Source organism: Scleropages formosus, chromosome 20 (assembly GCF_900964775.1).
Source record: "Scleropages formosus chromosome 20, fSclFor1.1, whole genome shotgun sequence".
Taxonomy (NCBI): Eukaryota; Metazoa; Chordata; class Actinopteri; order Osteoglossiformes; family Osteoglossidae; genus Scleropages; species Scleropages formosus.
This window is the reverse complement of record NC_041825.1, coordinates 4,897,118-4,915,064: the sequence shown is the minus strand read 5'-3', so window position 1 is coordinate 4,915,064 and position 17,947 is coordinate 4,897,118. Positions and strand designations below refer to the sequence as shown.

The 17,947-nt window shown below is 43.0% G+C and overlaps 1 protein-coding gene and 1 non-coding gene across 2 annotated transcripts; one reads left to right on the top strand and one right to left on the bottom strand.

Moving 5' to 3' along the window:
- The first annotated feature begins 3,064 nt into the window (after positions 1-3,064).
- On the top strand, positions 3,065-16,204 carry mfsd1l (major facilitator superfamily domain containing 1-like). The gene is made up of 13 exons (XM_018734903.2): positions 3,065-3,145; positions 4,596-4,696; positions 4,965-5,089; positions 5,257-5,312; positions 5,696-5,839; positions 6,700-6,858; positions 9,376-9,491; positions 9,811-9,911; positions 12,601-12,712; positions 13,495-13,632; positions 15,362-15,501; positions 15,673-15,784; positions 15,956-16,204. The coding sequence occupies exons 1-13, from the start codon at positions 3,124-3,126 to the stop codon at positions 16,094-16,096; spliced, it is 1,467 nt and encodes a 488-aa protein (XP_018590419.1). The 5' UTR covers positions 3,065-3,123; the 3' UTR covers positions 16,097-16,204.
- On the bottom strand, positions 3,413-3,505 carry trnar-ucu (transfer RNA arginine (anticodon UCU)). The gene is made up of 2 exons: positions 3,469-3,505; positions 3,413-3,448 (listed from the first exon to the last, which is right to left on the bottom strand). It is a non-coding gene; the product is annotated as a tRNA-Arg (tRNA).
- Positions 16,205-17,947: the final 1,743 nt, after the last annotated feature.

Sequence of the window (17,947 nt, the reverse complement as noted above, 5' to 3'; positions counted from 1 at the left end):
GCACTGGAATGGAAAAAAAACCCTATTGCTAGGAAACAAAATATTTTTGATATTTGGTTCTACTTGACATAGGTGTGACAAAAAATACTCCAAAGTATTAGCAAGGTAGACTGTTTTGTTATAACTATTTTAGCAAGACACATCAACTCTGGCAGGACTCAAACCCAAGACCTTTGAATTGCTTCTTCAAGTTCACTACTAGAAGGTCAACACACTATGTATTGCACTACAGAGTCACATATGTTCCCCTCTTTGATATCAGTTCCTGAACCACACTGTCACACCATGTAAACCAGTGGCATTGCAATGATGACTGGTGGATGTTACAGTTATAAACTGGTGAATTTTACAGTAGTGAACTAACATGTTTCAACAAAGTATCAAATGTTACACTAGAGAACTAGTAAATGTTATAGTGATGAACTAATAAGTGTTACAGCCATGACCTAGTCTGTGTTGCAGTTATGAACTGTTGAATGTTACAGTAGTGAACTAATATGTCACAGTAGTAAAATTGTAAATGTTATGGTGATTAACTAATAAATGTTAGAGTAGTGATCTAGTGTTATAATGATGAACTGTTGAATGTTACAGTAGTGATCTAATAAAAGTTACAGTGGTGAAGTATTAAATGTTACAGTAGTGAATGAATAGATGTTATGGTGATGAACTAAGTGTCACAGTAATGATCTAGAAAGTGTTACAGTGATGAACTGTTGAATGTTACAGTAGTGAAGTATTAAATGTTACATTGCTGATTTTGCAAATGTTATAACGATGAACTAATGTAAATGTAATAAATGTTACAGTAGTGAACTAGAAAATCTTTTTTTCACCAGCTCATCACCATAACATTTACATGTTCAAAGTTCTAGAAAGTTCTAGGCAGCACATTCCAAGCTGTTCTACAGGGGAAGCAAAATCTGATGGTTGACAGTGCGGAATACCGAAGAGCAGATTGAGGCTTGAGAAAAGGGACTCGGATCTAGCAAATTAGAGATATCCTAACCTTCCGAGAAGGACCGTCTGGGTACAACGGCTGATCTGGAATCCAAAATGATAACTGTCAAGGAGATCAGTTTGGACAAAGAATACAGGTAAATGGTTGTAAACAGCATATTGAAGAGTTTTGGAAAGAAAGGGGGGAGAGAAAATGCCCTCTAACCCTGGAATGACTTTGGGTCCAGAAAGTTTTTCTTTAACAGTACTGAGATGTTTCAAGGAGTGATACGGGACAGCTGGTAGCATAGTGATAAGAGTGGCTACCTTTGAATCCAAAAGTTGCAGGTTTAATTTCACCTCCTTCCCCTGCTGTAGCACTCTTGAGCAAGGTACTTACTCTAAAATTGCTTCAGTAAAAATTACCCAACTGTATGAACAGGTAAACAATTGTAACCTTAACACTGTAAGTCACTTTGAAGAAAAAGTATCAACTAAATGACTAAACATAAGATGTGATGCAAACAGAGAGAAAAGGAGGAGAAGGGTTAGGATGAGAAGAGGTTGTGGTCTGGTGTCAGAACAGGAGGGTCAAGGATTCCCAAAAGAGGGTAAAATGCAGGTAACAAGGCTTGGCTAAGAATCCTGGCATGGATGAGGGAAGTGGTTGTTGAGATGCTTTTGGTGATGAAATCAACTTTGTTGCTGAAGAATGAGGCAAAATTGACAGCAGTAAGGGTGGAGAAGGAGAAGGTGTGGAGCAGGGAGGGAAGGAAAGGTTTGCTGGGATTCTTGGCTGTATAGTGTAGTTTAGTATGGAAGAAATTAGCCATAGCTGAGGAAAGAGAGCAAAAGGACATCAGGAACTCCTTATATTACCATGGGCTGGAGGTGCGAAGTGATCATCTGGAACTTGGATAACAGAGACAGTCAAGAGAGGAGGATAGTGGTGGCTTCATCTGTGGACACATGAGAATTTCAGAATTTCACAGCAGATGGGAGGGAGGTTAGGATGGTTGACAAGAAAGAAGGTGGGAGGGATTTTTAGCTGTGATGGAATGTGATGGAGGGTGCAGGGGCAGAAGGTGGGGTAGGACCAGCGATGGAATGATGGAAAGAGATGAATAAATGAGCAGAAACATGGAGAGGAGTAACGGAAAGGACTGGAAAGGCACCATTCGTGGACAAGACAAGGGCGAGACGTTTGACGGCCTTGAAGGTGGCATTGAAAGGTCAAAGCGCTGCGGAAGTGACAAAAGGCTGTTTGCGTGAATATCCTGAAGATTTCAGTCAAAGTCACCCAGAAAAATCAGTGCAGTGTTTTTGATCTTAATGTTACTTAGAATCATTGACAATACTGGAAGTTTCTTTTTATGAAGGTCACATTTTTACAAAAGAATGAATAGATAAGTAGCATGCACCAATTTACCACAACTTTATTCTAATCACCACTAATACATCAGTACTTCAACAATATTCTTTTGTTTTTTCTCAGTTTACATTTTGAGAAAATTCATCAGCAAAAAATGTAGTACAGTGAATACATTAAAACACATTAGTAATAGTTTATTAACAGTTTTTTCAGGCCACAATAATCACAACTATACACATAACCTGCCTTGAACGTATCCAAAACGTATTTTACAAAGTAAAACAAAAAAAATCAAATTATAATTAGTAAAAAATTAAAGATCCCTCTTTAATCCTCTTATTAGACAGTGTTGGATGAAAGATTTCCATGTTCAGCCTCAGAAAACATCATTAGATGTGAAAGGGCAAATTACACTGCTCAAAATGCTATTCATAAACCTGTTACAATTACACTTAGTTATTATTATTATTATTATTATTAATCCCTCATAATATTCTCTAATCACAATTTACTCACTTGAAATTAATCATGCTGTATAAGAATTCTTCAACAACAGTTAGAAACCTGGCGTCCATTGCATTGTCTTATTTACATTAATTAACAGGTGTTCCAACTTTCTAACAGGTTAACCTGAAGACCACCATTTCCGCGACACGAGAATCACCACCGGAAGTGGGCTTTTCATCCCAACGTGGCAACCCGGACGGGACCTCCAGTCACGTGACGCAAGTGTAGTTCGGGGCACGTGAGCGACGCTCGCGAGGGGACAAGCACAGCTCCGTAGTGGGCGCGTTGATTCCTGTGTGAAGACGATGGGGCAACCTGCCGAAAAAGGTGCGTTAAATACCTCGTTTTTTTTTAGGAATAACCCGCCTTTCATCTTCGCTTTGAGACTAGTCTAACCGTGTTCACTTTCTCTACAGCGACTTGCTTAAGCTGTATTTACGCATCATGCAGGTTGTTCTGAGGGGATTATTTTTGAACCTGCAACTTCCCGTGTACGGGCAGTCACGTGCAGTCGTTCAGAACCACGTCTAGTTCCCAAAACCCACTTTCACTACTGAGGAACACTCTTTTTCGTTTAAGTTTTACCAAAGAGATCAACTCTGGCGGGACTCGAACCCACAACCTTTGAATCACTTCTTCAAGCGCTCACTTAGAAGTCCAACGCGCTCTCCATTGCGCCACAGAGTCACGTCAGTAATGAGCTGCATGTTACAGTAGAGAACTAATGATGAACTGGTGACTGTTACAGTGGTGGAACAGGTAAATGTTGCACTAGTGAACTAAATCATGTTATTGACAAATATCATAATAGTGGTAAACTAGTAAATGTTACAGTGATGATCTAGTGGATGTTACAGTACTGAACTGGTGAATCTTACAGTGGTGAACAAGTAAATGTTACAGTGGTTATTTGAGAAAAATTATTATGGCAAACCACTTATGTTGCAGCGTTGACCTAGTAAATGTTACAGTGTTTATTTGACAGTGGGGCACAGTAGCATAGTAGTACAGTGGCACAGTGGGTTGGCCCACATCCTGCTTACTAGTGGATCTGGGGTTCAAGTCCTGCTTGGAGTGCCTTGTGAGAGACTACTATCCTGTCCTGGGTTTGTCCCCTCTCCTCCAGCTTTATGCCCTGTGTTCCTGGGTGAGGGTTAGGCTCCGTGACCCCCTGTGGAACAAGCAGTTTCTGATAATGTGCGGCTATTTAACGACTATTATAATGGTAAACTAGTAAATGTTACAGCAATGACCTAGTGAATGTTACAGTGGTTATTTGACAATTAATATAATGCCAAACTAGTAAATGTTACAGTGATGATCTAGTGGATGGTACAGTACTGAACTGGTAAATGTTACAAGGGTAATTTGTCAAATATTAGAATGGTAGACTAGTAAATGTTACAGTGATGACCTAGTGAAGGTTAAGGTAGCGAACAAGTAGATGTTACAGTAGTGAACTGGTAAATGTTGCAATGATGAACTGGTGAATTAGAAAATGCTACGGTGGTTGTTTGACAAAAATTATAATGGCAAACTAGTAAATGTTACAGTGGTGAACTGGCGAACGCTATAGTAGTGAACTAATAAATGTTACAGTGATGATCTGATGAATGTTACAGCAATGAACTAGTAAAAATTACAGTGATGATTGTGTGACTGTTACAGTGGTGAACTACTAAATGTTACAGTAAACGGTACAGCGACGTTTTGGTGAACGTTACAGCTGTGTACTAGTAAATGTAACAGTGATGAACTCTCATGTCCTCCTTCACAGCCTTCTACCGTTTCTTGGTGCTCTTCTTCTGCTGTTTGCTGACGTTCGGCTCCTACTTCTGCTTCGACATCCCCAGTGTGCTCCAGGACCAGTTCCAGGGGGTAAGTGCAGTGGGTGGTGCTCTTCAGAGAAGGCCAGACATACTTCACCTGGAGCCTCTGATTCTCTGTGGTTCAGAGTTAGATTTACCCATTTATTCAGCTGGGTAATTTTTACCGTATCAATTCAGGGTAAGTTCCTCGATAAAGGGTACCGGAACGAATACAATCTGAAGGATCAGGGTGACGTTGTATCCACGACAGGGTGTAAGCGCAGCAAATGTTGCACTGCCTGCTGGTCCTCTGGCTAACATAGATCTATCGTGTGCAGAACCTGACGTGCCCCAACTCCACGGCAGGCAACGGGACTTCGGGAAATGGGACAGTGGAGTGTATCGAAGGCCTGGGGATGACCCCCGAGGAGTACAACCTCCTCTACGCCATCTATGCCTGGACGTGAGTGCCAGACCTGCACTGCTCTCGTGATGTGCTTCTCCAAAAGTGTGCGTTTTGTTCATGCCTGCTTCTTTCTGTCCTGTTGCTGCGAGACTCTCTGTGTGTGTGTGTGTGTGCGTGTGTGTCCAGCTGTTCCCGACACTGACTACTTTTTGTCTCTGTTCCAGAAATGCACTAGTGGTGATCATGGCTGGGTTCCTCACTGACAAGTTAGGGAATCGTTGTAAGTGCTCTGCTGAGACACGGAATGGAAGTGTACGCTGCGGCGTTACCTAATGTCCCGAGCGTGCTGTGTTTGCGTGTAGCGTTTCGCTCTTGCCGGACACGTCTTTTCGTGCCACTTGCAGTGTTCCGTGATGGGAGAAGATCAAAAAAGAAACCCTGAAGTTTGTGCAGAACGCAGCTTCTGAATAAACTGAGGGACATCTGCATTAATACTATTTTATTGATTGCGATACTGTGGATTGATTTATGAACAAAGTGAGTTGCGAACAGACTTCGTGTCCCAATGATGTAAGTTGAGGACTCAGTTTATGTTGTTGGATGTGCAAAAAAAAAAGTGAAAGTATAGATATGTGTTGACTTGTTGTGTTGACTGTCCTGCAGTTGGTGTCTTCCTGTTCTCCTTCCTGGTGGTTCTGGGGTCCACCGTCTTTGCCCTGGGCTCTCATTTCAAGGGCACCAAGTACCTGCTGCCACTCATGCTCACAGGCCGCCTCATCTTTGGCTCTGGCAATGGCTCCCTCGTCAGTAAGGGACTTCCGTGGTGGTTGTTATTATTATTATTATTATTATTACTAGCAGTAGTAGTAGTAGTATTGGTGGATGTTTGTTGAGTAGGTCAGATTTTCACGGACAGAGCAATAATATTCATGGATTTTTCCCCGTTTAACTGCCTCTATTGTTAATAAGGGAAGTTATTATCGTTACTCTGTTATTGCTGTTATTGTTATTATTCTTTATTTAGGTGATGGCACAGCGTGAGTTCTGCACAAAGTGCTTGCAGGGTCACAAGGTGACAATTACAAGATGACAGTCCAGGAGGAAATATTATGCTGCACCCAAAACACAGTCATAGGAGGACTATTGGAGTAAACCAAAAAAAGGCTATATCTTGTTGAATACTGTTGTAATTCAGCAGAAACATTTTCATTTGAAGTGAGTGAGAACTCATGAAGCAGAAGTAAAATCTTTGCGGTCCAAAGATTTTCTTTAAAATGATTGATCTACGCAAGTAAATACAAAAAAAGAACTTCCACAAAACAGTTGTTTTATGAGCACCCAGTTCATGATATTCACTACTTTGTATATGTGGGTAAACTGATTTTATCTTCTCCATACCATGGTAATCACCACGCCAAGCTGCTGAACGAAATGAGTCAATCAGACTCGGGTGCAAAGTTGAAAGTAACTGCATTACAGAATCAGAATCAGAATGAGGTTTATTGTATGTGTGAACATACTTGGCAATAAAGCTCATTCTGATTATACAGCAGATGTGGTATTACAGTAATCACGCTGAACAAGTGTGTGTGAAAATATGCAGATGTAGGAAGTGAGATGTTGTGTTTGTAAAGGAGCGTCTTTTTTTTTTTAATTTTATTTTTCAGTCGTCCAGAACCGAATCACTGCCTTCTGGTTCAAAGGAAAGGAGCTGGCCTTGGCCTTCGGCCTCACGGTGGCCTTCTCTCGGCTCGGATCCATCCTCAACTTCTTCCTCACGCAGAGGTTTGAGGCCCACTTCGGGATGCAGTGGACACTCTGGGGGGGTGAGTCCTGTGGAAGCACAAGAACAAAGGTGGAAGGTTAATGTTAACATTTAATGTCCATGTTCAAGATATTTCATTCATTCCGTGTCTGTCGTCAGTAACCACTTGTCCAGTGCGGGGTCACAGTGGTCCAAAGTATGTACAGGAAGTGTAGGGTGCAAGGCAGGGTTCACCAGTCCATCAAGGGGCACAGCACACACACTCAGTCAATCACACATTTACACACTACAGGCAATTTTATTCACTATTTCACTTGAAACACAATTTTTTGGACAATTGTGGGAGGAAACCAGAGCATCTGGAGGGTGTGACACCTGTGCAGACATGTGGAGAGCATTGAACCACCATACTGAATGAACCAGATTTAATTTCATGTCTGAACGCATAGACCAGGAGCTTTGAGGCACCAGCGCTACCTGCTGTGCCATGGTGCTGCTTATTGAAAAAACAAACAATAATTTTCACTGAAGACTCAATACATTTTTGAGGTGAAAAAGCCAAACGTGGGAATACTAACTTCCGAGAATTTAATATATTTAACTTCAATATATTTTTTTCAGTGTTACAGACCTGAAATCTGAAGTGCATAGAATTGGCTAACAGCAAAAATTACATTATGTTACAAAAATGGTCAAAGTTCTTAGTTATGTCGATTTTTGTGTTGATTATGATTAGTTAAAGTTAATTTATTACAGAAATATCATTAGTTCTTCTGGAGTGTCAGGTTTAGTTTGCTACTTTGCAGCCATTGGAAGATTGTAGAAGGCACCAGAACATTCTAGAAAGTATCAGATCCTAAAAAGGTACCGGAATATTCAGTGCTTTGAACCTGGTGCCAAAATTTGCTAATTTCAAGAATGTGGAATATTTTTCTAAAAGCTGACATCATATAATACAAACTAAGGCAAAAAGTATGTTTAATCTAACAGAACTTAATGGAAAATGCAAAAAAAGAAGAAACTACATAAAAACATTTTTGTTACTTTGTGTTATTTCTTAGCCTGTTGGTGCAAAAGGAGTCTGACAGATTTGGCGCCCCCTAGTGGTCAGGGTTCATGAGTGCTGTGTCTGCAATGAACCATCTGAAGTGTCTTGACTGTTTCATGAAGGAACATGAACAGATTGCACACCCTTCAGAAATATTTTGGACCATCCCACACCTTTAATTTAAAATCCTGTGTTATATTGTTTTTGTATAGTTTCCTAATTTGCTTCAGAGCATTTGTAATGTCCCACTGTTAGACATGGAACTGGAGCATAAGTAATAATATCATTCACATTACATTTATTCACTTAGCAGGCACTTTTCTACAAAGCAACTTCCAATGAACTGTATGTAGTGTTATCAGCCCACATACCTTATTCACCAAGGTGACTTACACTGCTAGATACACTACTTACAATAGATCACTCATCCCTGCATTAGTGGAACACTCACACTATAGGGGAACCTGAACAGCATGTCTTTGGACTGTGGGAGGAAACCAGAGCACCCAGAGAAAATCCACACAGACATGGAGAAAACATGCAAACTCTACACAGACCAAGCCAGGGTCAAACCTACATCCTCTTGCACCACCCAGGGGCTGTGAGACAGCAGCACTACTCACTGTGCCACCCCATGTTTACATTTATCTGACACATTTCTCCAAAGCAACTTACAGTGTTGAGGTTACAATTACTTGCCCATTTACACAGCTGGGTAATTTCACTGGAGCAATTTAAGGTAAGTACCTTGTTTAAGGGTACTATAGCTAGAGGTGAGGCTCAAACCTACAACCTTTGGGTCTAAAGACAGTAGCTCTAACCTCTGTAGTACCAGTTGTTCCCATTAAACACTTTGGAGGAAAAACCAAAAGGTAGCATAGGAGAGAATATAAATGGGACTAAGGAAGAAAGTTCAGATGGTAGCTGTTTCATTTGGACCCAAAAGTCATAGGTTTGAATCCCACCTCTGGCTTTAGTACCCTTGAGCAAGGCACTTACCCTGAAATGCTCTAGTAAAATTACCCAGTGGTTTAAATGGGTAAATAATTGTAAGGTGCTTTGGAGAAAAGCACAAGGTTAATGAGCAAATGTTGGAGATTAAAGTCAGACTGTAAATAAAATTATAGAACTGAGGAGTCTAAACGGTGCACTCATAGTGAAGTAGTAAATGTTTGTATGTAGAAATTTGGTTAAGGGGTATTTCATATGCTGGATGAATTAAGAAATATTGATATACTATGTAAGCTGCCTGTCGTCAGCCTGCATGCTGTAGGCTACATACTGGTTCCCCCATAGTGTGTGAGTGACAGAGAGAGTGTGTTCCACTGATGAATAGATGAGTGACCCAGTGTAAGTAGTGTATCTAGCAGTGTAAGTCACCACGGTGAATAAGGTGTGTGGGCTGATAACACTACATAGAGTTTATTGGAAGTTGCTTTGAACAAAAGCATCTGCTAAATAAATGCAATTTGAAATGTAGTAGAGCATCTTATAACACGTTGACTGGCTTACTTGCTTACCCGTTACCAGGTACTGTGCTCTGTGTGCTGGGCTTCCTGGCTGCCATCACGGTCAGCGCCCTGGACAAAGTGGGAACGAGACAACTGGGCCTGGACGGCGCCATTCAGGAGGAGTCGCGCAAAGTGGTGAGGGAACGAGGCAACGCTGTCTGTTACAGCAGAGGAAACTTACAGCACGTGTTCCTCGTATAGCTTGTGGGATCAGACCCCGGGTCATTTTCGTTTACACGGTAATTAATTTTTACCTTCATCGATTTCCACGCAGAAATACTTATAGAAAACAAGTACAATTTCAGCTGGTTTTGCTTTTCTTTGACTTGCCCATCGTAGCAGCGTACCCTACTTGGTACCATTGGAGTTGGTATGGGCAGAGCTTCATTATTCCCAAGTTTTTTGGCCGAGCATAGACGAATTACGTGATTTGGACGTGTTTGCACACCTGCAGAGGGTACAGGACATTCGGCAGTTTTCCCTGCGCTACTGGCTGCTCGTGCTCACCATCATGTTCTTCTACAACGGCATCTTCCCGTTCATTGCGGACGCCAGGTGAGCGGAGCCTTCTGGCCATTGAAATGTCACCTGGAGTATATGTGTGTAGATTCTCACGTGTTATGATGGCACAGCAGGTAGTGCTGGTGCCTCCTCTGCTGTAGGTTTGGACATGGGTTTGAATCAGTCTATATGGAGTTTGCATGCTCTCCCTCTGCTTTTGTGGGTTTCCTCTGGGCATGTTCTCCTTTTCTTTGGAGAAGTGTCTGCTAAATAAATTCAGTGGTCCCCTACTTATATTATTGTACATGTATTCCTTTACCTGACACTTTTCTCCTAAGCAACTTGTAATGTTGAGTTACTTACAATTATTTACCCATTTTATACAGGGGGGTAATTTTACTGGAGCAATTCAGGGTGAATACCTTGCTCAAGGGTCCTACAGCTAGAGGTGGGATTCAAACCCATGTCCTTTAGGTCCAAAGGCAGCAGCACTAACCACTACACTACAAGGTGTCCCCAATGAAATGAATTTAATAGATAAAATATCGTTCACTGATTCGTTTGTTAATTTATTCACCACAGTACAGAGACAAACCCCCCATTACATAAATTAAATAGGTAAATATTACATGAACATGGGGCTCACACCCATAACCCTGAGATTAAGAGTGTCACTCCCTACTAACTGAGGTAGCCAGGCACTGCTAGAAGCTTTACTCTTGGGGCAGGTACTTGTGTGTCATGTGTGCTGGAGGAAACAGTGGTTTTGGATCAAATGACAGTATTTTGAGAGCTGCAGATCTGTCCGCCTGTTGGCAAAACACACTTTTTTTTACTGTGGATTTTTTTGTTGCTTTGGAGAAAAGCATCTGCTAAAAGAATAAATGTCGGTAACATGAGCTCTCCGTGTTTTGGACGGGAACAGAGCGGTGGATTCATGTCTCCCTCTCCCACTAAGCAACTTGTAGAGACCAAGCTGGCAGATTGATCCTCCTTCTGATGAGCCGGGATGCCTCCCGCACCCACCTGTGTTTTGAGTCCCCTGGCGACCCGTTGTAAATAAGAAAGCACAATACAGAACCCTGGGCACAGCTAGAGCAGGATGTTGACAACGCTAATGCAGGCCCGGCAATTCGCTATCACTATCTGTGAATTGGTTGAATCTTTTGCACGCAATCTGAGTTGCTATGATAGCTCTACTTATGAAAAATAAACACCAAGTACTTCTCAAAAAGTTTGTAATGGCAAGAAGTTTGTTAGTCAAAAGTTTGTAAGTGGGAGACAAACTGTAAATCTAAATATAAGCTCAGTTTCTTCAAACTAGGGGATGGGTGGTAGTGTCCTGGTTAAAGCTGCTGTCTTTGGACCCAAAGATTACAGATTTGAATGTCACCTCTAGGTGTAGTACACTTGAGTAAGGTACTTACCCTAAATTTTACCAGTGAGATTACTCAGATGTATAGATGGGTAAATCACTGTAAGTTGCTGTGGAGAAAAGCATCAGCTAAACAAATAAATGTAACAATATAAAACGTGTTTGTATTATAATTTAATCAGATCCCTAAGTAGGAAGGCAAAGGTCACACTTGCTCCTGTGCTTCTTAAATCCCCCCACTCCGTTGTCCTACTGTTTGTCTAACTGCTGAGAGATCAGTAAATGATAAATCACATAAAAGCGTGTATTGCTTTTGCCTCTTCTTGAGTTCCAAGCCGCTACGTGTACTGCGCGTGATGCAAAAACACGTGCGGTAAGAGCCCGCTTGGGGTTTTGCATTCGGTAAAGGGCCTCCTGTCACCGCTCACTGGAATAATGCATATTGACATTATGGTGTTGAACCAACAATTACCTGTGTCAGAGTACAGTGCGCTGCTGCGGCCCGGCAGGCTCTTAACACACTGTGTACTTTACGTGCTGGATTTGGAGGCCCCGTACATTCCAGTCTGGCTTCTTGTTTGGTTTGTTTGCGTAACATGGTTTTTCTGGCTACTGTACCTCTGTGTGTGCATTTGTGTGAGGGGGATGGAGGTAGCCTGGCCAAACAAGAACACTTCTTTTAAGTTTGATCCTATACACGTGTGTGTACACACAGACAATTTGAACACACAACAAAGGCTAGCAGTACAAACAGAGGACCCTTTTGAGTTTTACCCTCCATACTTATATTCACCGAGCCTTTCTCCAAAGCAACTTACAGTGATTTACCCATGTATACAGCTGGGTCATTTTTAGTGGAACACTTTAGACCAAGTGCTTTTCTCAAGGGTACAACAGCTGGTGTTGGGACTTGAACCTGTGTCCTTCAGGTCGTGCAGGCTTGACCTATATGTTGTACAATTATAGTTATACAATTTGTATATAATTCACTTTGCATACAGAAATTTAACTCAGCACTGGTGTCTTACTTTTATTTATTTTCCTTACACTTCTCTCTAAAGCAACACAAAACATTGAGGTCCTAACAATCATTTACCCATTTATACAGCTGGATAATCTCACTGGAGTAGTTTAGAGTAAGTACCTTGGGCAAGGGTATTACAGTTAGAAGGAGGAATCAAACCTGTGCCCTTTGAGTCCAAAGACCCCATTTGTCTGTCGTTAACCTTCCTGTATCTGTTTACCCTGTAGGATTTACCTGCTTCGGGAGTCCAACTCTTCAGTTTGCATCTGTGAAATGTTGCAAGCTTGGTTTTGCTCTGTGCGCTGACTGCTCTCCTGTTTCTCGCTGGACTTGTGTTTCCGCAGCAAGTTTATCCAGGACAAATACAGCGAGTACAGCCAGGAGGAGGCGGCCTATGTGGCAGGTGCTGTTTACGACAGCTCCCTGGTGCTCTGCGCTGCGATGGGCATCCTCATAGTGAGTATGGGCCCATGTGCCGTGCGCAGAGCCGCAAGCTGGCGGCCGGGGGCTGCGTTGCCTGCATCGCCGGTTAAGTGAGGCGGCAGAGATCCGCAGAATGGCAGCTCTCGCTTAGAGAACTTGTCCAGAGTACGGACTGCAGCAGCACCATTTGACACCATCTGGGACGGATCCCTAACTCACAGCTGTCCCCATGTGGCCTCTTGCCAGGCTTATGGGCAAACGCTGACATTTCTGGAATGCGACTGCTAGTCTGTGTCGCTCGAATTTTGTCAAGTTGAAATGATGACATGTAGCCACTAAAAAAGGCTGTAATGAACCTTTTAAAAACAGGAATGGATAGGATTGGAAACCCCAGAATTATGGGTATGGGAGGCGAGTGCGACGCCCAGTATTCGGACAGTATTGATATCCTCTCCATATCTATTTATAACTCCTGTAATAATTATTGTTAATAGTTTTGGTCCCCCATATAAAAGAGACTGGGGGGTCCCTGAGCTACACACTTACCTGACACTTTTCTCCAAAGCCACTTACAATTATTTACCCATTTATACAGCAGAGTGCTTTTACTAGAGCAATTGTTTTTAGGGTAAGTACCTTACTCAGGGGTACTACAGCCACAGGTAGGGATCAAACCTGTGATCTTTGGGTCCCAAGGCAGAAACTTTAACTACTACACTACCAGCCATCCTTAGAAAGGACCACTTTAACACATCTAACACTTAATTGGTTTCACAGGTCTAAAGGTGTTTCATACATCTGTATGTGTGTGTCAGGACTATATAGGTCTACGTGGGGTGTTTGCAGTTGGCTGTGCGCTTCTTACCCTGCCCGTCTTTGCACTCCTGGCCTTCACCTTCGTGCCACCGCTGGTCTCCACCATCTGGCTGGGTGTCACCTACTCCTTTGCCGCTGTGAGTATGAGCGCCCGTCAGGCAGCAGTGTCGCCGGTTCATCACACGGCTCCTCTCAGCGGCACCGTCATAGGTCATAGGTCAGCCAGCAACCGAGGGGCGGAAGTTATGACAAATTGACGGTCATCAAGTTCTTTATGGCTATTGCTTCGACACCCATAAAACACGATGTGTTCCATGACTGCAAATGAAATATGTACATTTATTCATTTTCTCCAAAGTGACATCCAACTCAGGGTAAACAAAAGCGCATCACCAACAGACGCACAGATGCGGATCAGATGTGTGATTCTCAAAGTTCTGTTCGTTAGTGCAGTACTGCTGTTCCTACATGAGTTGCTGCGTATAGAATTGGAGACTTTTTTGACAGGTATTGAACGTTTATGATGGAGACAGTAGTCCGGGTTCAAAACAGATGTTCTGAGTTGTGTTGAGACCCTCATTGAATCTTGAGAGGGATTCAGCAGTTCTGAGGGACAGAAGGAGAACATCCCACCACGATGGGGACAGACCCAAGAACCTTTGAGCTTTTCAATTTGGAACTCTTGCATGTGAGGCCACCAAGTGGAACAAAAGCACGGCTGTAAACGTATCACTGCAGATCACTGGTAGGTAAACTTATCTTTTTACACTGCACAACCCTTTTAATGATCAAGGGTTTGAAGTCGTGAGACACAGCTGCTGACTGACAAGAACTCCATTCAAACCCGAGATAAAGAGAAGGTCAGAGAGTCATAGTCATATTTAAGGTCCCGACTCGGCTCTTCGGCTCCGGGAAGAAAGGACGAGAACTGCTTTTATGAAGAATGATTACAGGGCTGTGGAGCCAGGGAGATGCGTTTTACCGCGCTTTTGTTTACGTGGGAATTGGTCAGGTTGCGTATTGTGCAACAGCAGAATAGATTCCATCGTGCGGTATAGAATACAGATAACTATAGATCTGTGTAATCTGTGAGTCTTACAGCACTTTAGGTGTTCTGACACTGGTGGGGGAGGGTCTGCTAGGTCTACACTGCTTGTCTGCGTTGCGGGACGCAGTAGAATTACAAAGGCGTTTGATCACAAGATCTCTTTTTAAGTCTCGTCTTGCAGACGCCTGCTGTGATGAGTCAAGTATTTATAGGCGAAACACTGGCTTGACCTGTAGAGATAGGAATCTGTCACACAGATGTTAAGTCCAGCACAAAATTTCATGCCGTTGTACATATTACCGTTAACATTCAATGTCAGTAAACAAATACAGTGCTGCTTGTAATTATATGAAGCCCCTGTGTCCCTTAGTTTTACCACAAAATGGTTGTGTAGTGAGAAGGAGTGTTTTTCATGTGACATAATAGGTATATAATAAGTGCGTAATGACCAGTTCCTTATGTTGCTTTAAAGGAAATCGTGTGTAGTAGAAACACACAAGTGCTGCAGGTGTAAAAATAAGTGAAGCCCAAGTTGTACTGGTTATACCAGGTAGGTAAGTAGAGTCAGGTGTGTAAATCAGTAATTTGTTCATTTTATAAGTTTAACATTTATGTTTCATGAGTTCATTGTAATATTTCATACAAAGATAATGAGCATCCCTATGGTTCACGTACTTTGAAGCAGCACGGTACAAATATTTGGTCAAAGCCGGTTTGGGTTTGGAATATTTTGTTTCGAAATGTTTAGAAAATCATCAGAGTCATATTGCACGTCATCTGACATCCTGAATGCAAATATACACATTTCATTTCTTCAGGCAAGCATGTGGTCCTCCTTTCCACTGGTGGTCCCTCAGGCGACGCTGGGTACAGCCATAGGCATCGCCACCTCAGTTCAGATGATTGGCGTTGGCCTCTCGAACCTGGTTGTGGGCCAGATCTTGGGAACGAAGTCCAGGTAGTTCTGATTTCGGCAGCGTTTTTCATGTGGGTTTTGCAAACCGCACCTCGAATCGTCCAGCGTTCCCTTTTAAATGTAGCTGCACGAGTCATCGGTGTCTGAGCTTTTATTCGGCGTCAGCAAACTGTGGCTGCTGGTCTTCACCCCCATTTGTGTGTGTGTTTGCAGCGATGCCAGGATTCCCTTGTGGCGCTGGCAGAGGGTGATGGTTTTCTTGCTGGCAAACACCATCTGCTGCATTGTCACCTCTGTGACGCTTAACGTCGTCGATCATCACCAGGTGAGGAAGCTGCAGTCTTGCGTTTTCTGGAAACTGTTTCCTGTTTTCATAAGATCCGGAAATGATTTTCATGCCTCGTGGGGAACCCACGTATTTTCGGCATCAGACTTTTGGTGACGGTCACTTCACTACTGTATAGGAGAGGGCCTGTGACGATCCTTTTTCTCACAGGGAGGGACCTTAAATAAGACCACGAAGAAAAGTGCCCCCCAGGAGTCCCCGAGCACTGCAGATAGAGACCCCCTATTAGCAGAACAGGAGGAGGTTGATGGGGACATTCCAGGCCAGTCCTCCTCTATCAACAACAGCTAGTTTGAACTCACATGGAAGCTGGAGAGGATGCAAAGGGAGATTCTTTTTCTTACATTTACTCATTTTTCCAAAGCCACTTACACTGTTAACCTACTTACAATTATTTACCCATTTATATAGAAGGAGAATTTTACTGGAGCAGTTTAGAGTAAGTACTGTGCTTAAGGGTACTACAGCCAGAGACAAGATTCAAACCTACAACCTGCAGGTCTACAGGCAGCAGCGCTAATCACTACACTACCAACTTCTTACAACAGGTCTCTAACCGCTCAAGAGCCCCATGGACACAAGGTTGTTTGGAAGTTACTAGTACATTTCATTCTTCATCCCATTTCGGACCATTTTGAACGTCAGAATTCAAACTAATAATCAGTTTTTTTCACCTAAACGACAAAGATCTCAAAAATTGACTTTAACATCAGAAGAATTTCTGAGGAAGAGAGAAAAAATGATTTAGGGACTAAGAAGACTAGTGTGACTAGAAGGGACATGTACAGTCTCACGTGAAGAAACAAGTACATGTTATATATATGTTACAGCGCACACACCTCTACAGGAGCTCGAGTACCAGGGTGGAATTCAAGTATCTACTTTTGTAGTCGTTTGCATCATTTCTGTTGTGTATTACTGCACTGTAGTCCCGATATAACGCGGACGGCGGGATCCAAACTTTCATGCCGCGTTAGTAACGAGTTTCTGATTTTGACGAATGTTGAAGACAGTTCAAGTTGTTTTTATTGTCATTCCTCTATATAGTTTGTATACAATGGAATGAAATGTCATTTCTCCAGAGGCCATGGTGCAACACAGAACAGGAATACAAGATATTTATTCACTTAGCAGATGCTTTTCTCCAAAGCGACTTACAGTGGATACTGTGTAGTGTTACCAGCCAATACACCTTATTCACCAAGGTGACTTACATTGCTAGATACACTACTTACACTGGGTCACTCATCCATACATCAGTGAAACACACTCTCTCTGTGTCACTCGCACACTATGGGGGAACCTGAACAGCATGTCTTTGGACTGTGGGAGGAAACCAGCGCACCCGGAGGAAACCTACACAGATATGCGGAGAGCATGCAAACTCCACACAGGCTGAGCGGGGATCGAACCCACGTCCTCTTGCATCACCAAGGCGCTGTGAGGCAGCACAATGAATAAATACAAAGGACATGGGCTGTGAACTGTAGGCAGTTTGTAGTGTATGGGGTCATGCTGGGTTAGCTGTTAAACTGTGCCAGGTGAGTGTTGGGAGGCAGCAGGGTGTTGAGTAGTCTGACTGCCTCAGGGAAGAAACTGTTGAGGAGTCTGCTGGTGGTGCCACGGATACTGCTGTACCTTCTGCCAGATGGAAAAAGGGCAGAATCCATGAGAGGGGTCGTCCACAATGCTGGTCTCTTTGTGGATGCAACGATTCTTGTATGAGGTGTTAATGGTGGGTAGGGTTAGGGTTTAGGGTTAGGGTCAGGACACTCTCTATCGTCCCTCTGTAGAAGGTGGCGAGGATGGGAGGGGGGAGTTTGGCTCTCTTCAGCCCCCGTAAGAAGTGGAGGTGCTGCTGGACCGTCTTGGCTAGGCAGGTGGCGTTGAGAGTCCGGGAGAGGTCCTCCGCCATGTGCACACCAAGAAACTTGGAGCTTTTGACTCTCCACAGTTTTTCCGTTGATGTGCAGCGGTGAGTGGTCTACTCGGGTCCTCCTGAAGTAAACAATCATCTCATTGCTCTTAACATAAAGAGTTAGATTGTTGTCTTTACACCATTCTGCGAACTGGTTCACCTCCTCTCTGCATGCTGACTCGTCATTATTGCTGATGAGGCCAGAACTGCAGTGTTGTTAGCAA